Genomic DNA, 24,954 nt, shown 5'->3' with positions numbered 1-24,954 from the left:
ACGCCAAGGTGCCAGGAACGGCTAAGAGCACCTCTGCCTTGAAGCCAAAGTCTCCCCGCTCCCTCCAACTAGCAGGCTCTGCCGCTCACAAGGACCCTCTGTCGGGGGCTTTCCACCCACCCTGACTTTATAGACCTTGAGCATAATGGGTCAATGGAGCAAGGCGCGTCCATTTTCCCCAGCAGGGACAGTAACAGCGCCGCTGATTTGCAAAGCCATAGCAGGCACAAAAGTGGCTTGAATAATAGGGGCCCCCTGGTCGCCAAGCTGGGGGATTTGTGCTGACTCTTACCAAGTACAGTTCCATATGTTTAAGCGCTTGCAAGGCTGAAAGAAATACACCCACCACACTCTTTACCATGGCAGCTACCCACGCGGGAGGGGGGAGGGGGCACAAAGCAGACAGTCCCTGTGTGTGATGGGGGAGAGATCGCGTCCTTCCTCGCCTCTGAACTCTTCCAGCCCCTCTCCGGGAGCCTCAGCCAAACGTGGTCGGGAAATCACGGCAGAAATTATCCAGAAAATCCAACCAGCTCTGAAGGATGCTCTAGCTAATTCCTCCGAACCTTTCAACCAACGGCAGGCAGTTAAGTACCTTTCAGGAATTTCAGCCCTGTTTTTTTTTTCCCCCAGCTCTCCTAACTGGTGCTAAATATAGAGTTATCAAACTGTTGTCTCTTTGTGTCCCTGGTGGGGGCCGGTGAAAGGCTTCCATGTGCTCGCAAGGACCTGGCGACGGCACTGGGGACTCTGCTCTAGCAGCACCTGCCAGAATGACCTGCCCAGCTGAGACCCTCCCGGGGAGACTCTGGAGCAGGGCCAGCACCAGGTTTCCGGGGTGGCATACCTTCCCAACCAGGACTGGGCCGCCCAGAGCCAGGCACAAGCTCTTCTGTTGCTAGGGAAGGGGGGAACGGAGGGTTCAAATGTTCCCTTAACAAAGCACTAGGCAGGCAGCTTCTCTGAGAGATTTCCGATAACACTTAGGAGCACTGACCCCCGTGCAGGGACAAAATCAAGACAAAACTGCAATTTTCCAGTCCAAGGGACTGTGCACTTTGGGGAACGGGCTCCAGGGCTTCAGCTAAGAGGAAACAGCCTCGACCCCAGCAACGCGGAGAGCAAAACAGCTATCAGAGCTGCTTATTAGACAAGCAGATTAAAGATTCATCCACGTCAAGCCCAACACCGCTCTCTACATTGAGCCAAAGCTGAATGCCGATGGATGCCTCTGACAAAAGGCTTTCTCCGAGGGGAAGGTTTTATTAAATATTTTGGGTCACTTAAGGGCATCTGGAAGGAAGACAGTATTTACTTCTTCCACGCAAATACGTCACACATTAAGTTGGCATACAAGGCTTGCTCCTAACTGCAACCCTCCAAGACAGTTAAAGCTGAAAAGTTACGGCTGTATTCTGCTGCTGCGTTCTGGGGGGCTGTGTGGTTTGTTTATTAAGAAGATGAGAAGAATCTTCTCAAGCAAAAGCTACCTGCTCCCAAATCACGGGTCCTGATGTTAACAGGTTTGGAGAACCGAGCTCTCCAAATGCACATGAATGGTGCTGGTGACTGTTCCCGGTTCCTCTGAGCCTTTAGAATTTTCTCCGCGGCTTGGGGTGGGAGGCGGGGAGGAACTGGCATTTTAGGATAAACGTCCTCTAGGACCAACGTGTAGCCACACCGAGGTGGTAGAAAGCTTTCCGAACTCCAGCGGAGACCCAAAATACCTGACTATTTTGCCTTTCCCACTCGCTAGGTTTCGGCGACAGCTGCGCCGGTGCCAGCGGGGAGCCCGGCTCCACGGTACCCAAGCAATGGCTCTGGCCAGTACCACGTTCCAGGCGGCCCTGCGCGCCCTGAACTGCCTGGCCGCCCTAGGGTCAGGGCGCTGGGGCAGCCCGCGTTTCCAGGAGGCGAGCAGCGGGCTACGCAGCAGCCAGGGGGAGGCCACTTGGGGAGGGGGCACCTTCGGCAGGGATGTAAAAGCAGGAGGGTGGGGAGGGGCTGCGGACCAGCCAGACGGCTCCGACCGAGGCGGCCTCAAGGTGGGGCCCCGCAGGTGTCCTGGGAAAGCCGGCGGTGCGTCCGTGGGCATCAGGAAACCGGCAGAAGGGGCCCAGCGACTCCCTGCCACCGCAAAACCGCCGCGGGAACCGGGTCCTGGGGGGACGCTGCCCCAAGGCGGGGCGGGGAGGGGACTCGGTTTCTGGAACCCGCCTGGTGAGGCTGAGCGCACCCGGCCGGTTGCCCCCCTTGCGCCCTGAACGGATCCGCAGGGGAGCTGGAGGTTTGGGGAGGAAGGCGGGCAGGCTCTCGCGTTGGGCAAAGGGGTACGGGCTGGAGACCCCTGGGTTCCCAGAGTCTCCCCAGATTTGTGCAAGTCCGGGAGACGCAAGCTACCGGGGACTTGAGAAGGAGGTGGCCGCCCCGTGCGGGAGCCAACTTTATGCGCGGCGGCCGGGGTCGGGGATGGGGTCCGGGGACGCGCGTTACCTGGGCACTGGAGCGCCGTCAGCGCCAGCAGGAGCCCGAGCGGCGGCGCCCGGCCCGGGGGCGGCATGGTCCTTGGCGCGCGGTGGGCCCGGCCCGCGGCTCCCGGGAGCGGCCCCCGCGGCTACGCTCGGGCGCCGGGCATGGCTCTCTCCCAGGGCGCCGCTCTTCCCCAGACGCAGGCGGCCGGCGCTGGCGGCGCTTCCCGGGCTGCGCCTCAGCGCGCTCTCTCGGGCTCGGCCGTGCGCGGCCGGGGAGCCGGGGGCCGCGGGGGCTCAGCGCCTGGCGCCCTGGCCGGCGGCCCCGCACTTGGCCCGACTTGCTCGGCCCCCGCCGCGGCCGCCGCCGCGGCTCCCGCGCCCGGGCGCCCGTCCCATCCCGGTCGCGCCGCCGCCGCCTCTGCCCGCGCCAGCTGCTGGCCGCCCCTCGAGCCAGCGAGAGAGTGAGCGAGCGCGCGAGCGCCGGGGAGGAGGGAGGCGAGGCGGGAGGGGGGAGGGGCCGGGGAGGCCGGGGGAGGGGCCCGCCGCCGGGAGACGGGGCACCAGGCGGCCGCCCGGCGATAGGCGGCGGGACGTGCCACTTCCCGGCGTCCCCGGGGGAGGGCGCCTGGCCGCAGAGGCCTGGGGAGCCCTGCGGGGGTGGTCAGGGCGTTGGCGGGGACCGGGACCGCCGGACGGATGACCTACTGGGCAAAGTGCGGACAGATCCGGGCGCGATCGGGCCGTAGGCAGGAGTTCCCAAGGTCGCGGGATGAGGGAGACGGGGAGGGTCCTCGGAATGGGGCAGCGACGTCTGGAGGGGCGGTGTCTGCGGGGGACGGACTGGGAGACGGAGCGCAGCCCAGAGGTCCTGGGGTACATCTGGCACAGCTTGGGGGTGCCTGTGGGGAGGGGAGGACAGGGGTGGCCTCTGGGAGTCGGGGGCTACCTGAGGAGTTCCTACAGAGCCCTAGGATCGGGGCTGGGTGCGCTGGCTGGGCGCGGTCAGGGGTCCTGAGCGAGACCGATGGCGCCTCACGGATGGCGCCCCACGGGTGGAGAGAAGCGGAGACCCTCGGGGGCCCTTCTTTACCCGAGCGAGAGGCCACGCCTGCCCATTTCTCGCAGGCCCTAAGAGCGCGCGGAGGGAGGGGCGCGGGCCAGAGCGGTCCCCGGAACGAGTTCCCGGCGGCGCGGGGTCAAACAACGACCGCGCGGGGGTGTAGCAGAGGCGGGGATGGGGACCGGGTGGTCGGATTCCTGCAGCCCGTGGGCAGGGCCTCGGCGGGGGCCACAGTACCCGTTTTCCGGAAGTCCTAGATTCGCCCCCCCCTCCCCCGGGCGTCCCAACCCCCAAGCCGAGCTAGGCCACGGGGGCGAAACAAAATTGATGAAGCATGCTGGGCGCACGTGCGGACACCGCCCGCAGGCCTCAGATGCCTTGAAAGTTGCCCCACAGCCAGAAGAGCGGGGGCCTGGTGGGGGGGAGGGGTCCACCTGCGTCGGGGTCTTTGCTCTGCCCTCAGCCCCATCATAACAGCCACTGGCTCCAGAGTCTCGGTTCTCCGTGAAAACAATGGGTCAAACTCTTTGGAAACAGTCAATAAGGCAGCGTAGGGAGGGTGAGGCAAAGACAAATTTGGGGAAGACTTCAGAGTCATGGAGTCTTGGCAGAGAATCCCGGCTCTGCCACTCTAGCTGTGCCCTGGAGGGAGTCATTTAACCTCCCCAGCCTCAGTCTCCCCATCTGAGAAATGGAAGCCATTGCAGCATCTGCCTGGTGTCCCAGAACACGTATGTAAAGCCCCTGACCTATGAAGTAAGAGCTCATGTGAAGGGATCCGCTGTCCACATTATCATTCTCGTGATGATGGTCATTATTATTATGTATCTGGTTTTCCTCCGTGGGCCCAGCGTGCACATCAGAACAATCCCCTGCCCCTCCCAGCTGGCAAGGAGAGATTGGAGTGGGTGGGGGGGCGGACAGGGCATCTGCTTCATTAGTACAGACAAGCTCATTAGCAGAGGCGGTACTCAGCTCTTCCTAGATAAGAGAACGAAGAAAGAACTCGGGGCAGGTGGCCAGTCGCAGGCCCAGGTTGATTGCGAGACATAAAGGGATTTTCCCCATAAGCTAATAGACTCCCTATGCAAGGAACCCATGCCCTGGCTGAGCCCCCTTTGGGCTCAGAGCCTGGGATGCAGGGACAGCCACATGACAGGCTGGAGGGTGGGCGGTCTCCTTGGGACTGGGGGTGGCCTTGCACGGGACCCGCCTGTCCCCTCTCTCTGTGACCATCTCCCCTGAGACACTGCCAGACCTTTCTTGGGATCCTGCGTGCCCGGCTGCCAAAGCCACCTCTTCTCTTTCCCACTTACTCATTCATAAGTATTTGCTGAGTGGAGCACCTACTAAGTGCCAGGCCCGTGTGGGGTGATGGTAGGGGTGAGTTCTCTAGCTCATAAGAGGGGAAAACCCAAACTCAAGGGCTCTCGAGGGACAGCCACCACAGGGGCACAAAGTAGGAGTGACCCACGGTGTGTATGTCAAGATGCCCCAGGCATCTTGACTAGGCAGCAGGGTTGGGGGAGGGGCTGTGGCCAAGGAGGAGAAGTCATTTTCTAGCAGGGGTGCATGGGGAGGGGTTGAATGGGTCCAGTGAGTCCCCAGGCCAAGGGTCACATGGTATCCCAGTGACGACAGACCGTGATCACCTGCCTCCGCCCACTCAGGACCACCCTGTCGCACCCCACAGAGCCACCCGGCCCGCGTCTGCACCCCAGCCGGCCCCGCCTCCCTGAGGATCCTGGGCTCGCCCTCTTCCCACCTCTACGCCTTTGCTCTCGCTGTCTCCTACTCTTGGCCCCAGCCTTCTGGGGTCTTCCCGCCGTGGCCTCTTCTCCCTTCAGATCTCAGCTCAAATGTCGCCTCCTCAGAAAGGCCTTTCCAGACCACACCACCTAAAACAGACTCCTGCACACAGCCCACTCCCTCTGGAGCCCCGCTCACGTATTGTTCTAAGTCCTGCTTTTCAGGAGCTGAGGTAGACGCGGTTCCCCCACTCCCTGACCCAGGCTGACGATGGTGGAACCAGAGGCTGAGAAGAAGGATCTGGTTTTGAAGGTGGCTTTTCCATGCCCGGGCTGTGTGACTTTGGACAAGCACCTAACCCTCTCTGAGCTCATACGTCAGTAGAGATGAGAACTCCAGCCCTGCCTCAGCCTATCCCGCGGTTGGGTGAGAATTTCTGCATATTAATCAGGTCCCTGAGTCTCTATCTAATGGGACTATTTCAGGGGTTATTCTGAGCAGAAAAGGCCTTCCTGGATCCTGAAGGTGCTCAGGCAAGGCGGGAGGGACTGGCAGTAGCGACCTAGGAGATCCCAGGCCTCCCACCCCATCCCCCCACCCAGCAAATCCCGGATTCCCACCCCCAGCCTGCTGGCCTCAGAGCTTGGGGCAGGATCATAAGAATTACACAGTTCAAACTCTCCCCTTGTGTACAGATGGGGAAACTGAGGCCAGGAATGGTCCTGCCCTACGTTCTGTAAATGTGGGGAGGCAGATCCAACTAGGAGCCAGCCTCGGCCCCCGGCCCAAGGCCCTCTCCTCCGGGCTAGGCTCCCCCAGGCCCTACCACCGCCTACCCACCAGGCAGCCGCACCCAACGCGGGCCCCCTGGCGCCCTTCCCCGCCCCGCCGCTCTGCTCCAGCTCAGCCCACGCGCCCGCCGGGCAACAAGCGTAGAGCGACATTGCCATCTCGTGGCTGTCGCTGGCACTACGGGCCTGGCCTGAGCAGCGGAAGAAAGACTGCGGAGAGGGCGGGGGCAATGGGGGCACTAAGCAGAGATATTTCCTCACCACCCCCAACTCGGAGAAGCTTTAAAAGACCCCGTATCCTCTGCACCTCCAACGTTTCCAACCCGCGGGCGGCGATCCCCATCGTGACTCACTAGTCAAGATGTTCTTTGCAAAGAGGGACTGTCTTCGTTTTCCAATGCAAATGCTCACGGTTACCTGAACCGTCGCTGGCATTCTCTCCAGGGAACAGAATCGACTCAATCACTACTCCGCCATCCCGTAAATGGTGGGGCACGGGAGCCTCTCAAAACAGCGATCGGGGCCTCCCTGGTGGCGCAGTGATTAAGAATCCGCCTCCCAATGCAGGGTATACTGGTTCGAGCCCTGGTCCAGGAAGATCCCACATGCCGCGGAGCAGCTAAGCCCGAGAGCCACAACTACTGAGCCTGCGCTCTAGAGCCCGTGAGCCACAACTACTGAAGCCTGTGTACCTAGAGCCCGTGCTCCGCAACAAGAGAAGCCACCGCAATGAGAAGGCCGCAAACCGCAACAAAGAGTAGCCCTGGCTCGCCACAACTAGAGAAAGCCCGCGCAGCGACGAAGACCCAATGCAGACAAAAATAAATTAAATTAAATTAAAAAGCTATCAAACTCACTTATATAGGAAATCAAGAATGATACCATTCCTGGATATCTGGACCAGTGATGGAAGGAAGGGCGCCCGTTTCTGACAACCTTTCTGGGGACCCAGGGCCTCAAGTACCCCATCTCTCTCTGTCCCCTTTCCCCACTTAATTTTTCTGCATAACAGTTACTACTGGCATCACGTGTACAGGAAGTAACTTCTTGACTGCTGGTCTCCTCCACTGCCCCTGTCTTGTTCACCAAATGGCTGGTGTCAAGAACAGTGCTGAGTGCAAGGGGAATGTCCAATAAATAGTGGTCAAGGGGCTTCCCTGGTGGCGCAGTGGTTGAGAGTCCACCTGCCGATGCAGGGGACGCGGGTTCGTGCCCCGGTCCGGGAGGATCCCACACGCCGCGGAGCGGCTGGGCCCGTGAGCCGTGGCCGCTGAGCCTGCGCGTCCGGAGCCTGTGCTCCGCAACGGGAGAGGCCACAGCAGTGAGAGGCCTGCGTATCGCAAAAAAAATAGTGGTCAAATGAGCAAATGAATGAAGGACAGTTGATTAAGGGCTGAGCCCAGGGAGGCTGCAGAAGCCCTGATGAGCATGTGAAAATGGAGAACAGAAGGGCCTGGAGTTCACTTTCAGGTAGTGCCCCAGAGGGTGGGAAGACCCCCGGGAAGCATGGCATCCTAGAGTGTTTATGCAGAAAGCACCCTAAACAGCTCCCCCTGTAACTTCCAGCACGGCCTGGAAGCAGTAGAAAGTTCCCTGGATGCCCAGGAGCAGTGGTGGGAGTGGGTGTGAGAAAGGTACCAGAGGGGTGGGATTTTTTAGCAAGATTAAAGATGCTACGGTAGGGACTTCCCTGGTGGTCCAGTGGCTAAGGCTCTGAGCTCCCAGTGTAGGGGGCCAGGGTTCCAGCCCTCGTCGGGGAACTAGATCCCATATGATGCAACTAAGAGTTCACATGCTGCAACTAAAGGATCCCGTGTGCTGCAACTAAGACCCTGTGCAGCCAAATAAATACATATTTTTTTAATTTTTGAAAAATAAAGATGCTAGGGCAGAACAAAGACTCATCAGGAGCAAGAACATGGTATTTAACACCTGTCGGGCAGGAATTGCTCGAAGTGCTTTGCATGGTTTGTTTTAATTGTCGTAAAATATACATAAAATTTACCGTTTTAACCATTTTAAAGTGTCCAATTCAGCGGCATTTAGTACAATTACGATGCTGTGCAGTCATCACTTATATTCAGCTCCAGAACTTTTTCATCACCCAAAACAAACACCCTGTACCCAGCTACTCTCCCCTCCCTCAGCCCCTGGCAGCTACCTGCCCTCTGTCTCTATGGATTGACCTATGCTGGACATTTTATATAAAAGGGAGCATACAATATGTGATCTTTTGTGTCTGGCTTTCTGCACTTGTTTTCAAGGTCCATCCACATTGTAGTATGGATCAGTACTTCATTCCTTTTTATAGCTGAATAATATTCCATTGTGTGGATATGACACCTTTGTTTACCCCTTCAGCTGTTATTGGATATTTGGGTTGTTTCCACCTTTTGGCTGTTATGAATAGTGCTGCTGTAAACACTTGTGTCCAAGTTCTTGTTGCAACACCTGTTGTCCATTTTGGGGGCTGACATGTTTTAACTCACAACCATCCATTTGTTTTCTGATCGAAGAAACTGAGGCACAGAGGGATTAAACAATTTGCCTATGGTCACACTGCCAGCAGGGAGTGGCCGAATCAGATTTGACCCCAGGCAGTCTGACTCCAGGATCCATTAGCTCCCGAGAAGGATGGGCTTCACCTCCTCCACCCACTGTTGCCCCAGCACAGTCCAGGACCCCCAGAAACTCAGCATAGCCCTGTCTTCCTTCTCAACAGACTCCCAGTTGGTTTGAGTGGCAGTGTGTCCAGCCCTGGGAGCAGGGGTATGGATTCTCATAGGTCTCAGCCAACCACAAAGCCTCATACCAGGGACTCTTCTGACTGAGGCATATGACCCAGTGTTGACCAATGAGATGTGAAGGAGAGTTGTGGAAAGATTGCTCTCCCTGATCGGATGAAAGAGGCAAAGGGCCCTTTTTCCTCTACACTTCCTTCCTTCTTCTTGGTGTCTTGTAGACTGAAGGTGTGATAGGAGGGCTCTGGCAGCCTCTTTTGACCTTGAGGAACTGCAGTACCCACCACCAACTACAGATGGCAGAGCAGAGAGACAGAGAGCTCCTGATAACCCTTGAGCCACAGTGTCAGGCCCAGAAGAGCTGCCTGCAGACTTCCAGTTCATTGAGATGATATGATAAACTGGATCGTTTAAGAACTGCTATTTGGACATCCATTACTTGCAGCCAAAAGCAGCCTAATTGATAAAGTCAGGAAAAACCCAAATAGACTGATATGCACTTACCACTCAACAAAATAACTTAAGTCAAATGGTAGAAAAAATACAGAAAATTGTATTTCCCTTATGCTGACTTTGTGAGGGTTAAATTATTTTTCAAATTATGTGTTCCTGGCAGAAACTCAAAAGATACGAGGATTGAAAAATCATAACCCCCCCCCAGAGATAACCACTCCTAATATCTTAATGTTTTTCCCACTAATTTATTTAAAATGGGCTCACATGGCAAGTATTGTTTTAACTTGCTCTTTGCACTCAATTATACATTATGAACATCTTTCCACGCCATTTAAACATTTTTCTACATGACAGTTTTAACGTGTGCAGTCCTATCCTTGGAAATGCCATCATCTGTTTAACCAATTTTCACATGGCTAACATTTGAGGTCATTTACAATTTTTCACTGTTCAAAAGCAACAGTCCCATTCCTACACCTTTATACATGCTCATAATTACCTCTTCAGGGTGTAATCCTAAAAAACAAATTGTCAGTGAAAATCTGTGCAGATGAGGGATTTTCACATCAAGGGCCTCTCGGGAAAGTTGCACCCATTTAAACTCCTATGAGTTCGTGGCAGTGCCCATTTGCTCAAATCTGGATTTGAGGTCTACAAATTCAACCTTGTTTGTTTTATTTAATTCGTTTTTAATATACATTCTCTGGTGTATTCCCCCTTCAGATTAGTTCTTTATACATTATGAATTTGTACATAATCAGGAGATGGTAGCCATGAAATTTAGTGAAATCATCACTAGTTGCAATGTTATCATCACTCATTATCATATTTTTTAAGCCACTCCCCTTTGGTCAAATCTGTGTGGGAGGGATGATATGGTACCAACGTCAGGAAAATACTGGGCTTGTCCTGTCTGTGTAGTTCTTTCTCCTGACCACGTATGCCTGTGTACACTTTTAAATATTTTTTGTTTCTCTCACAAATTATATGTATTCTTTAGTCTTTGTTTAGGGGAGCTTCCTGTGGGAAAAGTAGAGAGCATTTAGTACCACGCCAGGATTAATGTTAATTAGCTTCTCGGGTTTTCAAAGCACAGCAGCTCCGCAAAGGTACAGTAAATGATTCAACACAGGACAGGCTGTGTGTCCTTCAACACAGGACAGGCTGGGGTGGAACTGTGGAAACATCAATGGAAAAACGAGACCAGTGATTGGTGGACGGGGTCCTACTCTTAGAGAAACCAAGTTGGAACCGATTGTCTTGTCAAATCACTGCATTTAGCCTGCAAAGGGCCAAGAGATTTCTTGTCTGAGACCATAGGGCTCAGAGCAGTGTTACATTTTACAATGACACAAGCTTAAGTTAAAAGCGATTTATTGGCTCACACCATCAAAGCGTCCATGGCTTCAGGCTTGGCTGGTTCCAGGATTCTATGTCAGCATAATGGCAGGAAAGGAATATCATTGACCACAGTGAGGTCACATGCCTATTTCTGGACGAGTCACTGTGCCCAAGGGGATGGGATATGCTAATTGGCCAGGCCTGAGTCATGTGTCCAACTGTGCAGCTGGGAGGGGCATCAGCTTGCCCAAACCGCACCCCCATGGTGGGGAGAGGTGAGTTTCCCTAGAAGAGCCAAGGTGCTGTTTTCAGAAGATGGATACATAGAGAATCAAAGGACAGATGTCCACTGCAGGTGGACTCCGTGTGAAAAACAGACCTGGAAAGGACACTGCTCTGTTGATGAGGGAGCTTCCGCCTCACCCTTACAATCCCCAAATGCCCGTTCATTCAGCAGGTGGAAGACGGAGGTGAAGGCACGTTTATGCTTTCAAGTGCGTAAAAACAGAATTTTAAATGTGGTTGCATTTCCTTAAGCATATTTGCGTTGAGCAAGTCCTGCACTTTGAACCCTAGAGCTGGAGTACTCCAAGTTTTCACAGCAACACCTGTTAGTAAGGCAGAGAAAAACGCAAACCAGGGCATCATTAATGAAATTTTCAGCATGTTCGGGTCCAGTCATTACCCTACCCCGGAGGAGGAAACCCGCCATTATGAGCTCAAGTGCCCAGGTATGCGTGCCCTTTAATATCTGATCGGTTGAATACGATCATCTTTGTCTTACCGTTTGTTAAGACCTTCCAATGTAACAAACCGTTTAACCATCCCAGTAAAGTCAGAGGCGGGGGGGGGCGGTTATCCCCATTTTACAGATCAAGAAACTGAGGCTCAGGGGTTTAATCAGTTTGCTCCAAGTCATTCAGGAAGCAGAGCTGGGGTTTGAACCAAGACCCAGATGTCCCCAGAGTCCTGTCTTAGGCACCACAGTGCGCTTCCTCTGTCTCATCAGAAAGCTACCCCTGATGTCAAGACGCAGAGTTGCCTGCCAGAGGGATAAAGCACTATCTCTGGGTCACATCCACCCCTCAGAAGAGCTGCCTCGCTAGCTCGGTCACACAGTTAACTACCGAGAACTGCTTAAACTTTTCCACCACGTTGAACTTGAACAGGAAATAACAACCGGTGCTATTAGGACTGATGATGGAACCTCACATACAAAAACTGATTGGCTGGGAAAGCAGGGACCTGGCATGAAAATTCACGTGCGTTAGAGATGCCAAAGTACTGAGCTCCGCGGGGGCCCTCAGGCAGACCCGGCACCTGTTCTGGGGCAGGGGATGCCACCGAGTTTATTAAACGCAGCTGCAAAAGTCCCCCCGGGTATGGCACCCTTGGAACCACACCACCTAAATTTCATGGCAATCATCTCCTTGATGGTCACAAACTCATAATGTATAATGAACTAATCTGACGTGGAAATCTTTGATTAATTGCATAAAACAGAGAGTGTATATTAAAAATGAATATACGAAACAAATGAGGTTGAGTCTGTAGATCTCAAATAAACTGGCCGTGGAAGGAACCTTCATACACATGACTCCTTGGGATTTGAGGAGGGGGCCAATGGCTGAGAAGGCTCTCGAAGAGGCTTATGCTTTCCGCTGTCGTTGGGTAGGTCCCCAGGCAGGGTGCGAGCGCTCCCGCCAGGACAGTGGGCACTGTTTTGTGTCCTGGCTCTTGCTAATGTCTGCTGCACGATTCAGAAACACAAGTGAGCCTCCGAGTTGGAGATGCTGTGTTACCTGACTCCACAGAGACGCTGGGATACTTGAGGGCACGCTAGGACACACAGCTAACAAGCGGCAGAGCTTAGATTTGACCCCCGTCACTCTCTTTCCACTCCGGCCCTCGGCTTCTCCTATCTTTGTGATTTACAGAACAGAACTCGCCTTCCATCCCTAGAGGTGGAAGCTCTGAGCATGACACTGGCCACGGGCTGATCTTGAGGCCAGGGCTGCTTGGCCACCGCCACCCACAAGCTCCCCGTCAGCCCCCAGGGCCACCTTGCCTGGTGCCAGGAGCCCTCTCTCCCTGCTGAAGTGAGGCCTAATTTCCAAGGCTCCTCGGGAGAGCTCATGCAGCTGAAATGGGAGGCTGAAAACGCTAAGTATAACCGCTTGAAGCAGTGCTGACAGCTTCTTGCAGAACGAAGGTCCTGATTATATAACAGGCTGCCTGGGGAAGGAGGACTTGTGCCTGTTCAGGTTTTGCCAAAAAAAAGGAAAAGGAAAAGGAAAAACAAATGAAGAAAGTCAAAACTGTCCTCCTTAACCCTCACTCACTCATTCTTTGGACAAATATTTGTTGAGCCCCTACTCTGTGCCAGGTGCTGCTGTGGGCATTGGGGATAGGACAGAGAATCAGACCAATTTCCCTGCTCAGGGGAAGCTGACCTTCCAGCGTGGGGAGAGAGACTATAAACCAAATAAACTGGCAAAATATATAGCAGGTCAGATGAAAATAAGTGCAAAGAAGAGAAATAAAACAGGTAAAGAAGTATTTTTAGAGTGGAAGGGAAGGGAGTCAGAAAAAGCTTCACTGCAAAGACAACATCTGAGCAAATATTTAAAAGAGTGAGACACGGGTGCTGTGGGGTGAGCCTTTCAGGCAGTGGGAACAGGGAGTGCAAAGGCCCTGGGGTTGGATGGTGCTGCTATTAAAAAGGCACAAATGGAGACCCATAGCCCAGAATGGGGCCTTTGCAGACACCATGGACCAAAGAAGGTGACTCCCAGCAACCAGAAAACAAAAGGTGCAGCTGCCAACAAGGACACGTGGTTGGGCCAGGAGGGAAATGGCTTCCGATGCGGGAGGAAGAGTGAGGGATGGTGGGTGGGGGGTGGATTCATTCATGCGTTCTTTGGTAGGCAGAATTCTAAGATTTGGGCCCGTAAAATCCCCAGCACTGTGAATATGATGGATTTGAGTCCTGGATCATTCCTGTGATTAGGTTATGTTATATGGTCCAGTTGACTTTAAGAAAGGGAGGTTATCCGGGACTTCCCTGGTGGCACAGTGGTTAAGAATCTGCCTGCCAATGCAGGGGACACGGGTTTGAGCCCTGGTCTGGGAAGATCCCACATGCCATGGAGCAACTAGGCCAGTGAGCCACAACTACTGAAGCCTGAGCACCTAGAGCCCGTGAGCCACAACTACTGAAGCCTGAGCACCTAGAGCCCGTGCTCTGCAACAAGAGAAGCCACTGCAATGAGAAGCCTGTGCACCGCAGCGAAGAGCAGCCCCCACTCGCCACAACTAGAGAAGGCCCGCGCACAGCAGCGAAGACCCAACACAGCCAAAAATAAATAATTTTTAAAAAAAGAAAGAAAGAAAGGGAGGTTATCTCAGGTGACCCCTTAAAAGCAACTGGAAGTGGGACTTCCCTGGTGGCACAGTGGTTAAGAATCCACCTGCCAATGCAGGGGACAGGGGTTCGAGCCCTGGTCCGGGAAGATCCCACATGCTGTGGAGCAGCTAAGCCCGTGCACCACAGCTACTGAGCCTGTGCTGTAGACCCTGCAAACCACAACTACTGAAGCCCGTGCACCTGGAGCCCATGCTCCACAACAAGAGAAGCCACCGCAACGAGAAGCCCACGCACTGCAACGAAGACCCAATGCAGCCAAAAATAAATAAATAACAAATCGTAATTTTTTTAAAAATTGACTGGAAGTGAGATTCTCCACTGCTGGCTTTGAAGCCTCTCAAGCCTCTCCAGCCCCGTCTCCTGCTGTCCTCTTCCTCTCTCTCTGTGTGCTGGCCAGTTGGCTCTCCTTCCCTTCCTAAACACACCAAAAGCTCGTTCACCTCAGGGCCTTTGCACTTGCTGTTTTCTCTGCCCCAGATCATCACGTGCCTGGCCTCTTCTCATCTTTCCAGTGTCTCCTGAAATATCACCTCCTCAGAGACCTTTGCCAGCCACCCCATCTGAAGAAGCCCTCCCCACCCGCAAATCTATTTACTCGCCTAGTTTTACCTCTTCACAGCATGTATCATTCTCATATGTTATTTGATTTATTAATCCGCTTGTTGCTCATCTTTTCCACTGGAATATAAGCTCCAGCACTGCAGAAAGCATGTCTTCCTCTATTTCAAAGTGTTTAGAACAGCTCTTGGGGCACAGAAGACACTCAGTAAATATCCATTGACTGAATGATTGGAAAATTCCTCTGATTAGTCAGTGGTTGTTTTTATTTCTTCCAAGGGGTGGGGGGAAAAGCACTGAATAAGGAATAATTCATGGAAAAATGAAAATCCTAAGCTATAGCAAGACAGTCATTTGCATAATGACAAGCATCTGATTTTTTAATATAATTCCACCTCCAAAGTAAAATGTTAGCTATTCAAATGAAGCCAGGCCCCATGAAAGGGCTCAAATAAACAGGAGCGGGAATCACAAGGGTGGAAATCAAAATCCTTCTGTGGCTGTTTCCCCTCCATCACAGAACGATTTTAGTTTTTGCCGTCTAGAACTTGCCAGCTATTCCAAGCACTGTTAGCTATCTAACCCAGCGTCCATTCCCAACTTCCTTCTCTCTTTCCTCCTCACTCTCTTAGAGATGAGAAAGCTGAATAGTCATTTTCCCAGACTCTCTTGAAGATCTACTTCTGTCCAGTAAGATGGGATGGAAGAGGTCTAGAGATAGTCTGGGAATGCCTTCGCCTCCCAGAAATAGGAACAGAGGTACCTGACCAGGCCCTAGCCCTTCTTCCTGCTTTAAATGTCACCATGATGGCTGGAGTTGCAGCAGCCATCTTGTGACCATGAGGAGAAGGCCAAGAGAATCAGAGATTAGCCCTTAAATTACTGAGCAGCTGTATCATCATCCAAAGATAACCACCTCTAGAATTCTTGATATATGAGAAAAGTAAATCCTGATTAAGACACAATAGTGAGGTTTCCTGTTACCTCCAAGCAAAAATCATTTCCTAGGGCTTCCCTGGTGGCGCACTGGTTGAGAGTCCGCCTGCCGATGCAGGGGACACAGGTTCGGGCCCCGGGTCAGGAAGATCCCACATGCCGCGGAGCGGCTGGGCCCGTGAGCCATGGCCGCTGAGCCTGTGCATCCCGAGCCTGTGCTCCACAACGGAAGAGGCCACAACAGTGAGAGGCCCGCATACCGCAAAAAAAAAAAATCATTTCCTACCAATATACAAGCTGTGTGGTTACAGACAACTCCATGTAAGTGAATAAAATTTTGTCTTTTGTCAAAGCAGTTTCATACCCATGATCTCATCTTACCATCACAACACCCCTCAGAGTTTGAGTGAACAGACTCTAGTTTCCCCATCTGGTAGATTAAAAACTCTGAGATTCAGAGAGGTGAAGTGACTTGCCAAGCATCACACAGCTATGTGGTGAAACTTAAGACTCAGAACTACAACCTGGGCTTCCAAATTCCTACTCCAACACATGGAAAGACAAGAACCCATCATATGAAATAGGATCCCTTAGAAGAAAACCTTCATCATAAACCTATGTTTTATGGCTTTAGACCAACAGAAAACTGTCATAAGCCATTTAGAAACCCAGGACCCAAGTGGTCCAGTCTCAGAAGAGTAGTTGGCCCTCCAGATCCACAGATTTTGCCTCCCCAGATTCAACGAACCATGAATCCGTGGATGCCAAGCCAGTGAATGCGAGGACAGACTATTCGCTGTACTAGGTCATCTTATACCCAGGACTTGAGCCTCCGGGGATTTTAGTATCGCAGGCGCTCTAGGAGCAAGCTCCCCTGGACACTACATTGTGGGATGACTACACTGTGGTCAGATTAACACTGTCCATCAATCATAAAGAAATTCCAAAATAACTCAAGGTCCTTTTTTTTTTAACAACTACCTCCTGGTCTCTTTTTTCTTTCGGCCGCACCACACGGCATGCGGGATCTTAGTTCCCCCACCAGGGATTTAACCACTGGACTGCCAGGGAAGTCCCAGGGTCCTTATTTACATTTACAGTTACTTTACCATAAAGGACGCTCCACAGAAAAATATTTCTTAAAATTCTCCTTTCCCTGGTCCACACCCCTCCTACTTCATGCCTCCTCTCCTTCCTCCAGACCTTCCTGGAACCTTCTCTCCCAGACTCCCAGGTCTTTCTCCCTGAGCCAGTTGTCACATGATGGTCTCTTAGTCCCAAATCCACCCTTCTTTGCCCTGCTTCAGGACACTGGAGCTGGCCCCATGAGCATTTCTCCTCTGCCAGCTGGTAGAATGTGGGGCTCTGTCCATAGAGGCATTAGGTGGGCAGCCCCTGCTCTTTTATTCAAAGCAAAAGCCCGGCTGCTCTCACACAGGAGTTTCAGCAGCGCTGTAGGTCCTCCTCTCCTCACCTGGCAGCCCGAAGTACACCCTCAGACCACACTCTCCCCAGCCCGCGGGCCACTCCCAGAGAACAGCTCACACCCTCCAGCAGTGGAGGACTGTATATACGGGCCAGCTGCAGCCTTCACCTCCTGACACGCTTCCTCACTCCAGCAGCCTGCGTGGGGTTTTGTTTGCTTGTTGTTGTTTTTTTTTCGCCGCACCACACAGCATGCAGGATCTCAGTTCCCAGAGCAGGGATTGAACCCACGCCCCCTCCAGTGGAAGCGCAGAGTCTTAACTACTGGACCGCCAGGGAAGTCCCAGACTGCGTGTTCTTGTGGTCGCTGTGCCCTCTTCAAAGAATCTCAGCCTCGGGAAGGAGGGAGGGACTGTGGTCCGTTCATTATCCTCTTTCCTTCAGCTGTTCTTTTGCACCTGCTGCTTCTGGACCCCTCAGGGTCTTCTTTTACTCCCCCCCCCTTTTTTTTTCAATTTGGCAGCGCCACGTGGCATGCAGGATCTTAGTTCCCCCACCAGGGATTGAACCCGAGGCCGCTGCAGTGGAAGCGCGGAGTCCTAACCACTGGACCGCCAGGGAAGTCCGTTCTTTTACCCCTTTAGTTAGTTAACCACCTCTTCAGAGCTAATGATTCTTTGTAGCCAACATTTCCTGTTCAAATTACTGATGTAATTTCTGTCTCCTAGTTGGACCTTGACTGATACAGAACTCGCTGTGGGAATGATTCCAGGACACAGACCCTGAAAGATGGGATTTTGAGATTATGTTGTTCGTCTCCTTGGGGTTGAGGGCAGTACAGAGATTTTGGCAATGTGTAATATATATACCCATATAGGGCTGGATAATATTGTGTACTCGTTTTATCCTTTCCGTCCTATCTAGCAGGTGACAGACACTGGCTTATTATCTCAAGGAGGGTATGTGGCGTCCATGAAAGTAGATACAAAAGCCTTTAGGTTTTATCCTTTTGTCTTCCAGAACCCCCAGCTCTTTAGTTCTAGGATGCTAAATTCAAATGCCCACAGGGATCGAGCTAAGTAACATAAATGAGTGAAACAGGGCAGGTGCAGAGCAACAGGGAGTGGTATGGACTGTGGTAAACTGGAGGATGCGTGATCTGCTTAACGGCATTCACATTTCATTGTTAAGGAGCAATCCCGGGGAACAGGTAGGCATGTCCCTGGATTGACTGAGAAATCAGGAAAGCACAGGGGGATCGGGGCTCAAAATAGAAATAAATTTGAGCAGTAGAGAAAGGAAAGGGAATTATTATGGGAAACATCTGTCACATGGATCATCCTTTCTACATTTGGGAAATCCCCCACCGTCCAAGTCTTCATGAGAAACAGCAGCTGCCTTACATCATCAATGACAACTGATCAATTTAAAAGCGTAATAGTAATACCCGAAACTCAGAATGCTTGCTCAGTTACTTCCTCGAGCTGCTCCACGTATATTCTGTCATTTAATTCGCACAGCCCTGGGGAGTAGGCACGGTGATCATCCCCATTGTGAAGATGAGCACACTGAGGCATACACGGCACCCAGGGTCACACAGGTAAGTGGCAGAGGCTAGATTTGAACCCACCCAGTCTGCCCCCAGAGTCTGTGTGCTTAACGCCTGACCTGCCTTTCAGCAAGCCTGACTGACTAGACTTTGAATTGAGAACTCCTGGCCTGAAGAAGCAGAGACATGGAGAAGCTATTCTGGTGGCCACAGCCACATCCAGTGTCCGGGGGCATCCAGGTCCAGCAGCAGTGGCCCCATCAGACTCTGTGGCGTGCTTCTCTCTGTCTGGACATCCTCATTCTATCTATCCGGGGAGTGTATTTTTGCAGCTTCTCAACAACGCTGTGAGCTCCCCTGGCATCGTTTCAATAAATTCCTCTTCAGCTTGAAGCAGCTGGACTCTGTACCCGGATCACTCACATCCGGGTACCCTGACAGGTACGACTCTATCCTGATGCACGCCTGCGCTCTGGGGCCGCTGCGCTTACAGTAAGCTCCCTCGGGACCTGAGCATCTCTAAGAGAGTTTCTGGTCTTTGCAACTCACCAGTCCTGGGTTCAGATGACCCTGGCTTTCCAAACTCTGAGGCCGTACCAGGAAGGGACCGAGACTGCAAGGTAAGCTCTAGCTCCAGAATAATCACAGCTGTCCTGGTGACAGCGGCCAGGACCGCAGTGGAGTGTGCGGTTTGGAGCTGATCCACATGAGGTACCTCGAGCTGATCCAGATGAGGTTTTTATCGCAGTTCATCATTATTAAGAATTAGCTCTGTGTCATTAGCACACCAAGCTATCGACTCAAATCCATCCCACCATCTGGAAGGGGCTTCTGCAAACAGCATGGGGCTCAGATGGATTTGTTAGGAGAGCCGTGAGCAGAGATCAGCTGAGAGGGAGGGACAGACAGAGCGAGAAAGAGAAATAAAGCGAGAGACAGAGAGAGAGACAGAGAGTGAGAAACAGGAACAGGGTGGGATCCGCTTGCCATCTGCCCATGTCATAGATGTGGCTGCTGAGTCCCAGAAGAGGTGATGTGACAGGCTGGCTGAAGGCCAGGCCTTCTGATTTCATAGCCTTCCAAGGCAGAGCTGATGTTTGTGCCTGACCAGCAATGATTCCCCTTCTAAACTGGCAAGAGGACCCGGATCTTCCTTTGAGGGACTACAGCTCTCTTCTTTGGGTCAAGTTGTTTAGACATGGATGACCCCGCCCACAAGTGGTCACATGACCCGAGTCTGGCCAATCAGATTCACAGGGAGGGTTCCAGGATAAGCACGTAACCCAACTTCAGCCAACAGAAGCAAGGCCCGAGAATTTTGCTGTAACTCTTAGTAACATTGTGTTCCTTGCCCCTGGGAAGTCCAACCTCTTAGAAAATGATCCTGGTGTGTTAGTTGGGTGGTCTGGGAGGCAGACACTGAGATGAGGTTAGGAGAGAAAGAGATTTATTGGAGGTGACACCTGCGAAAGATATTGAATAGAAGTGGGGGGGGGGCAGGGAAGCAGGAGTGGGCAGAAGCTTTCAGACCATCATGCAGATCTGACCACACAATGCAACAGCATAAGCACTGAGCAGAAACGACCAAGCCCTAATCCCACCACCATTGGCTGGGGTCACCTGGGATCAGCAAGGCCTGGCCTCAAAAGCTCAGGCAGACCCTGAGGGAGCTACAGCAGGAGGCTGTCAGCAAACTGCACCCCTGGTGCTGATGGCAGACTCCTCCTCGAAAGGCGATCCAGCCGCACGCCTCCTGGTGGGGACACATGGAACTGCGGGTGGCCTTCTTGCCTGACAGTGACTCCAACGCAGAGGACAGCAGACCCTTGGTGAGATGGACGGAGAGCACTGGAACATTGTTTGAGCTTCTGGATCCAGCCATGCTTGAAATCCGTTCTCGGGCTTCAGTCGTATTAACCAATAAAGTCTTCCCTTTTCCCTAAGCCAGATGTGTCAAGTTTCTGTTACTGGCACTCCAAGCATCCGACTTACATCCTTAGTCAAGTCAGCTTCTTTATGTTCAACAAGTGAATATTTTAGTTAGTGGAATCCCGTCAAAACATCTTCACAGATCAAACGGTCTGAGCAGGAGACCACGGCCTGTTGTGTGAACACATTCTATCCCCTCAGCCCTAGCGACCGGGTCAAGCACGGCCATGTGACACAGTGTTGTGATCTAGCTCTCCGACAAATGTTAGGAAGTTACGTTCACATTTCTGCCTCTGAAAGACATTCAGATATTAACAATTAAGTGACAAAAATGAAACTATCTCATTGATAGTCTTTTATGGGATAAAGTAGGTAATCACATTTTTCTCTGAGATTCAATAATAAATTCAAAGTGGTGGCCCAGAGTACAGACCCTGGGGCCAGCCCACCTGGGTTTGAGCCCAGCTCCAGAACTTTCGGGCTGCGTGACCTCGGGCAAGTCACTCAGACTTTGTGCCTAGATTTCTTCATCTGTAAAATAGAGGAAATGATAGCACCCACCCCAGGGACCTGGCAGGAAGATTAAATGCGTTACTCCGTGTAAGTGTGCCTAGGACAGTGACTGCTGTGTAATAAGTGTTACATATAACCGTCATCACCTAAAACGTTTCCAACGCCACCCTTACACATTTCCGTTTTCCCGAACTTGACCTTTGTACAAAAGCAAAGGCTGCTCCCCACCCCCCGCCCCCCCAGATTGGAGGGAGCCGGTGGGCAGAGCGAGGGCCAGCCACCACCTTCTGTGTGCCTTCCTCTGAGGAAAAACACATGCAAGCAAAGATGAGGCTCTGTAACCCATCTGAGCGTCTCATTACAATTATCTAATGCTATGGCAGGCTTTGTGTTCTATTTGGCAACTTGTTAAAGTAATTGAACAAATTATAACTAAGGAACAATTATAACGAAGTTTGTAATTAGGTCCTTAAAACAATTAATATGGAAAATATTTCAGATGCTTTTTCAAAAACGGTACTCAAGTGAGGTGAGGCAGATTCAGAAATCAGAGAAAGCTAAGGATGCTTTCTCTGGTTTCTAACGAATAAAGTCCCCCCCAAATCATTATCCGGCATCAATAGGCTAATTTGAATGAGACAGTGGATGTGAGTATGTAACACAAGGCATGGCACATAGTAGGTGTACAAGAAATATTAGTTCCTTCCCTCCCATCGGCAGGAAGGTCAATGAGGGTAGACAATGTCATCTATTTCTGTCTGCGGTTTTTTATTTCTTTTTCCAAGTTTTATTTTATTCTGGAGTACAGCTGATCTACTATGTTCTGTTTGTTTTAGGTGTACAGCAATGTGATTCAGTTATACACAGACACATATCTATTCTTTTTGGGGTGATTTCCCCATATAGGTTATGATAGCATTGAGTAGAGTTCCCTGGGGTCTACAGTAGGTCCTTGTTGATTATCTAATTCATATATATTGGGGTGTACATGTTCATCCCAACCTCCAAATTGATCCCTCTTCCCCCCCCATTTACCCTTTGGTAACCAGATGTTTGTTTTCTAAGTCTGTGAGTCTGTTTCTGTTTTGTAAATTAGTTCATTTGTATCAATTTTTAGATTCCACATAGAAGTGATATCAAATGGTATTTGTCTTTCTCTTTCTGACTTACTTCACTTAGTATGATCATCTCTAGGTCCATCCATGTTGCTGCCAATGGCACGATTTCACTTTTTTTCCTGTCATCTGTGTTATATGGGGCCTCGCGGGGAGCTCTATAGTGGAGAACGCTGTCAGACCCCACCTCAGCCAAGGGATCACTCCGCATCATGTTTTCAACGTTTATCCATGTTGTAGCATGTATCAGAATTTCATTCCCTTTTATAGCTAAATAATATTCCACTGTATGGAGAGACCACGTTTTGTTTATCCATTCACCTGTTGATGGACATTTGGGTTGTTTCTACCTTTTGGCTACTGGGAGTAATGCTGCTATGAACATGGGTGTACAAATATCTGTTTTGAGTCTTGGCATTCAGTTCTTTTGGGTCCATACCTACGAGTGGAATTGCTGGGTCACATGGTAACTCTGTGTTTAACTTTTTGAGGAACAGCCAAACGGTTTTCCAAGCAGCTGCAGCATTTTATAGCCCACCAGCAATGCAAAGGGTTGCTTTTTCCACGTCCTCACCAAAGCTCAATTTTTGCACACACATAGATAAGCTCAAGTAACCACCACAGGGATCAAGATATAGAACATTTCCTGCACCCCAGAGGCCAACCTCGTGGGCATGCGTATTGGTGAAAAGCTCCCCAGCAACTGGGTCCGAGAACCACGCCCTTAAGTCTTTGCGGCTGACTCTCTGGGAAGGCTGGCTGATTCCCAACCTAAAAATAAACCTCAGGTCTGAAGATGGAATATTAAAAATGACATTGTCACCTTGACAGAGTAGCTAATAATGCCACAGTGGGCAGAAGCCCGTCGATCATGGGCTTCCGCCTTCCTCTGGAGAGCTGAGGAAGACCCGGGCGTGCAAGGGGATGCGGGACGGATGCAGGACTCACCCGAGTGGATGCCCGGCTGTCCATGCCCTGCACAGAAATCTCTGCCTGCAGCTCCCCAGGCCTCTCCCCAAACTGTGAACGTGAAATCTAGCAGCCAGGCAGAAGGGCTCACCTCCCCAAATTCAATTTGCAAGGTCAACCATGCAAGAACCCAGGCCTAATGGAATTGTCACATCTGTGTCACAGCCATTTACAACATGCTCTTGCGGGGTCTGAACATGAAAGCAATTATGTGATACATACTTTGGCAAGAGCCTGAGGTCCCCATCTGGGGGAGAGAGACACTGCCGAGTGAGGTTATTTAAAAAGAAAGAAAGAAAAGAAAAGAAAAGGGAAAAAGCCACAAAAACACAATCATTATGAAAATTTGAAAATTTCCGCTTCTCCAGAAATCACATGTGAAGACCCAAGAATCAGAATCCTTTTAAAAGCTCCATTGTCTTACGAGTATAAATAGCATGCTGTGAACAAGCCACAGTTTCAGTCAAGCTGGAATAACGGGAAGGACCATTCATGGAACGTCGTCTTTTAACATTTCATGACACATGAATTGATTCTCCTCCAAATCTAATTAGAGGCTCAAACATATGAGAGGGTTTGTGACGGCGTCAAAGTGACTTGGAAACCGTATGTGACAACTGATCCTTCTCACTGAGGTGTGATTTTTTTTTAATCAATCTAGACATGCAAGAACTACCCACCCCACCCCCCCCCAAAAAGAACTACCCAAAAAAAGGACCACATGATGAGGTTTTGATTATCAAGAAGGGGATTCTCTCCACTCTTTGCAAGCCCTTTCCAAAAGGTTCGAGAGGAAGGTCAGGACCAGCATCCAGCCCTGAGTGACCTTGGGCAAGTTCCTTGGATGTGGTGCCTTATTCCCCATCTGCAAAATGGGGAGAATGATGACATTGACCTCCCAGGCTCACAGTCAGGATCACGCCCTTGGAACAGTGCCCAGCACATGGGCGATGTTGGCTATTATTAGCACCAGCCAGCCTAAGGCCCAGACAAATGGCTCCAGGCACTGAAGCTGTGGTCCTGAGCCCCACATCCGTTATAGGACAGCTAAACAGACAATCCAGCAGGCGCCACAGCCCTTGGCCACCAGGACAGCCCAGACTGACAAGAAACAAGTTCGTTGCCTTTGGCAACTGGCACCTGGTTCAGATGTCAGCGCACAGAGGGGACCCAGGCTGTCATTATCAGCCCTGCAGGCCCACCGTCTGCTTGATGCGGTGTGACATTCATCAGCTCCTTCCAGCTCAGCCTGGGTGGGAAATAAGCACCAGCCGCACCCTCCGGCAAACACCTTTGCTGTTTCCTGTTCCCACCAGTGGTCCTTAAGCATCGCGGCAGGTTGAGGACCCCTGCTCAGGGCGACCCAGGGCTTCCTTCCTACATGGGGACCACACTCCACCAGGTGTGGCCAATCAGAACCTTCCATTCCCCTGGTCACAGTGATTGTGCACATGACCTTGGGCAGACCAGGCCTTTTGTTGGAACTTAGGCAATAAGTCAAAGATTAACACCTATGCAGAAGAAAGTAGGGACAAGATTTTATAGTAGATGATGTTTATTGAGTGCCTACTATATGCCTGGCACTATTTATAGGCAATGTGCTTACTTCACTCTCACCACAACTCTGTGAGATGCATAGCCTTTTTAATCCTCACTTTTATAGATGGGGAAATGAGGCTCAGAGAGGGTAAGTAAATTCTCTACGGTCACACAGACAGCGGAAGAGCCATAATTCAGATCTAGGCAGCTGGTTCTGGGGTAAAGGCGACAGACTTAATGAAACAGAATGCTCAGTTAAGTTTGAATTTCAGATAAACAATGAATATTTTTTTGGTATAAATATGTCCTATGTAATATTGGGGACGTACTTACACTAAAAAGCTATTCACTGTGTAACTAAAATTCAAATTTAACTGAGTTTCCT

At 51.5% G+C, this 24,954-nt stretch overlaps 1 protein-coding gene across 1 annotated transcript in view; it reads right to left on the bottom strand.

Annotated features, from left to right (window-relative positions):
* Positions 1 to 2,585, bottom strand: part of TMEM132B (transmembrane protein 132B) — a 386,360-nt gene extending 383,775 nt beyond the window's left edge. Inside the window, 1 exon segment of the mRNA XM_032603526.1 lies at positions 2,494 to 2,585. Within this exon segment, the coding sequence (XP_032459417.1) occupies positions 2,494 to 2,560 (67 nt within the window). The 5' untranslated portion in view covers positions 2,561 to 2,585.
* Positions 2,586 to 24,954: the final 22,369 nt, after the last annotated feature.

This window comes from Phocoena sinus, chromosome 14 (assembly GCF_008692025.1).
Source record: "Phocoena sinus isolate mPhoSin1 chromosome 14, mPhoSin1.pri, whole genome shotgun sequence".
In the NCBI taxonomy this organism is placed as follows: Eukaryota; Metazoa; Chordata; class Mammalia; order Artiodactyla; family Phocoenidae; genus Phocoena; species Phocoena sinus.
Note: the sequence above shows the minus strand (reverse complement) of the source record. Positions and strands in the feature narration are given on the sequence as shown.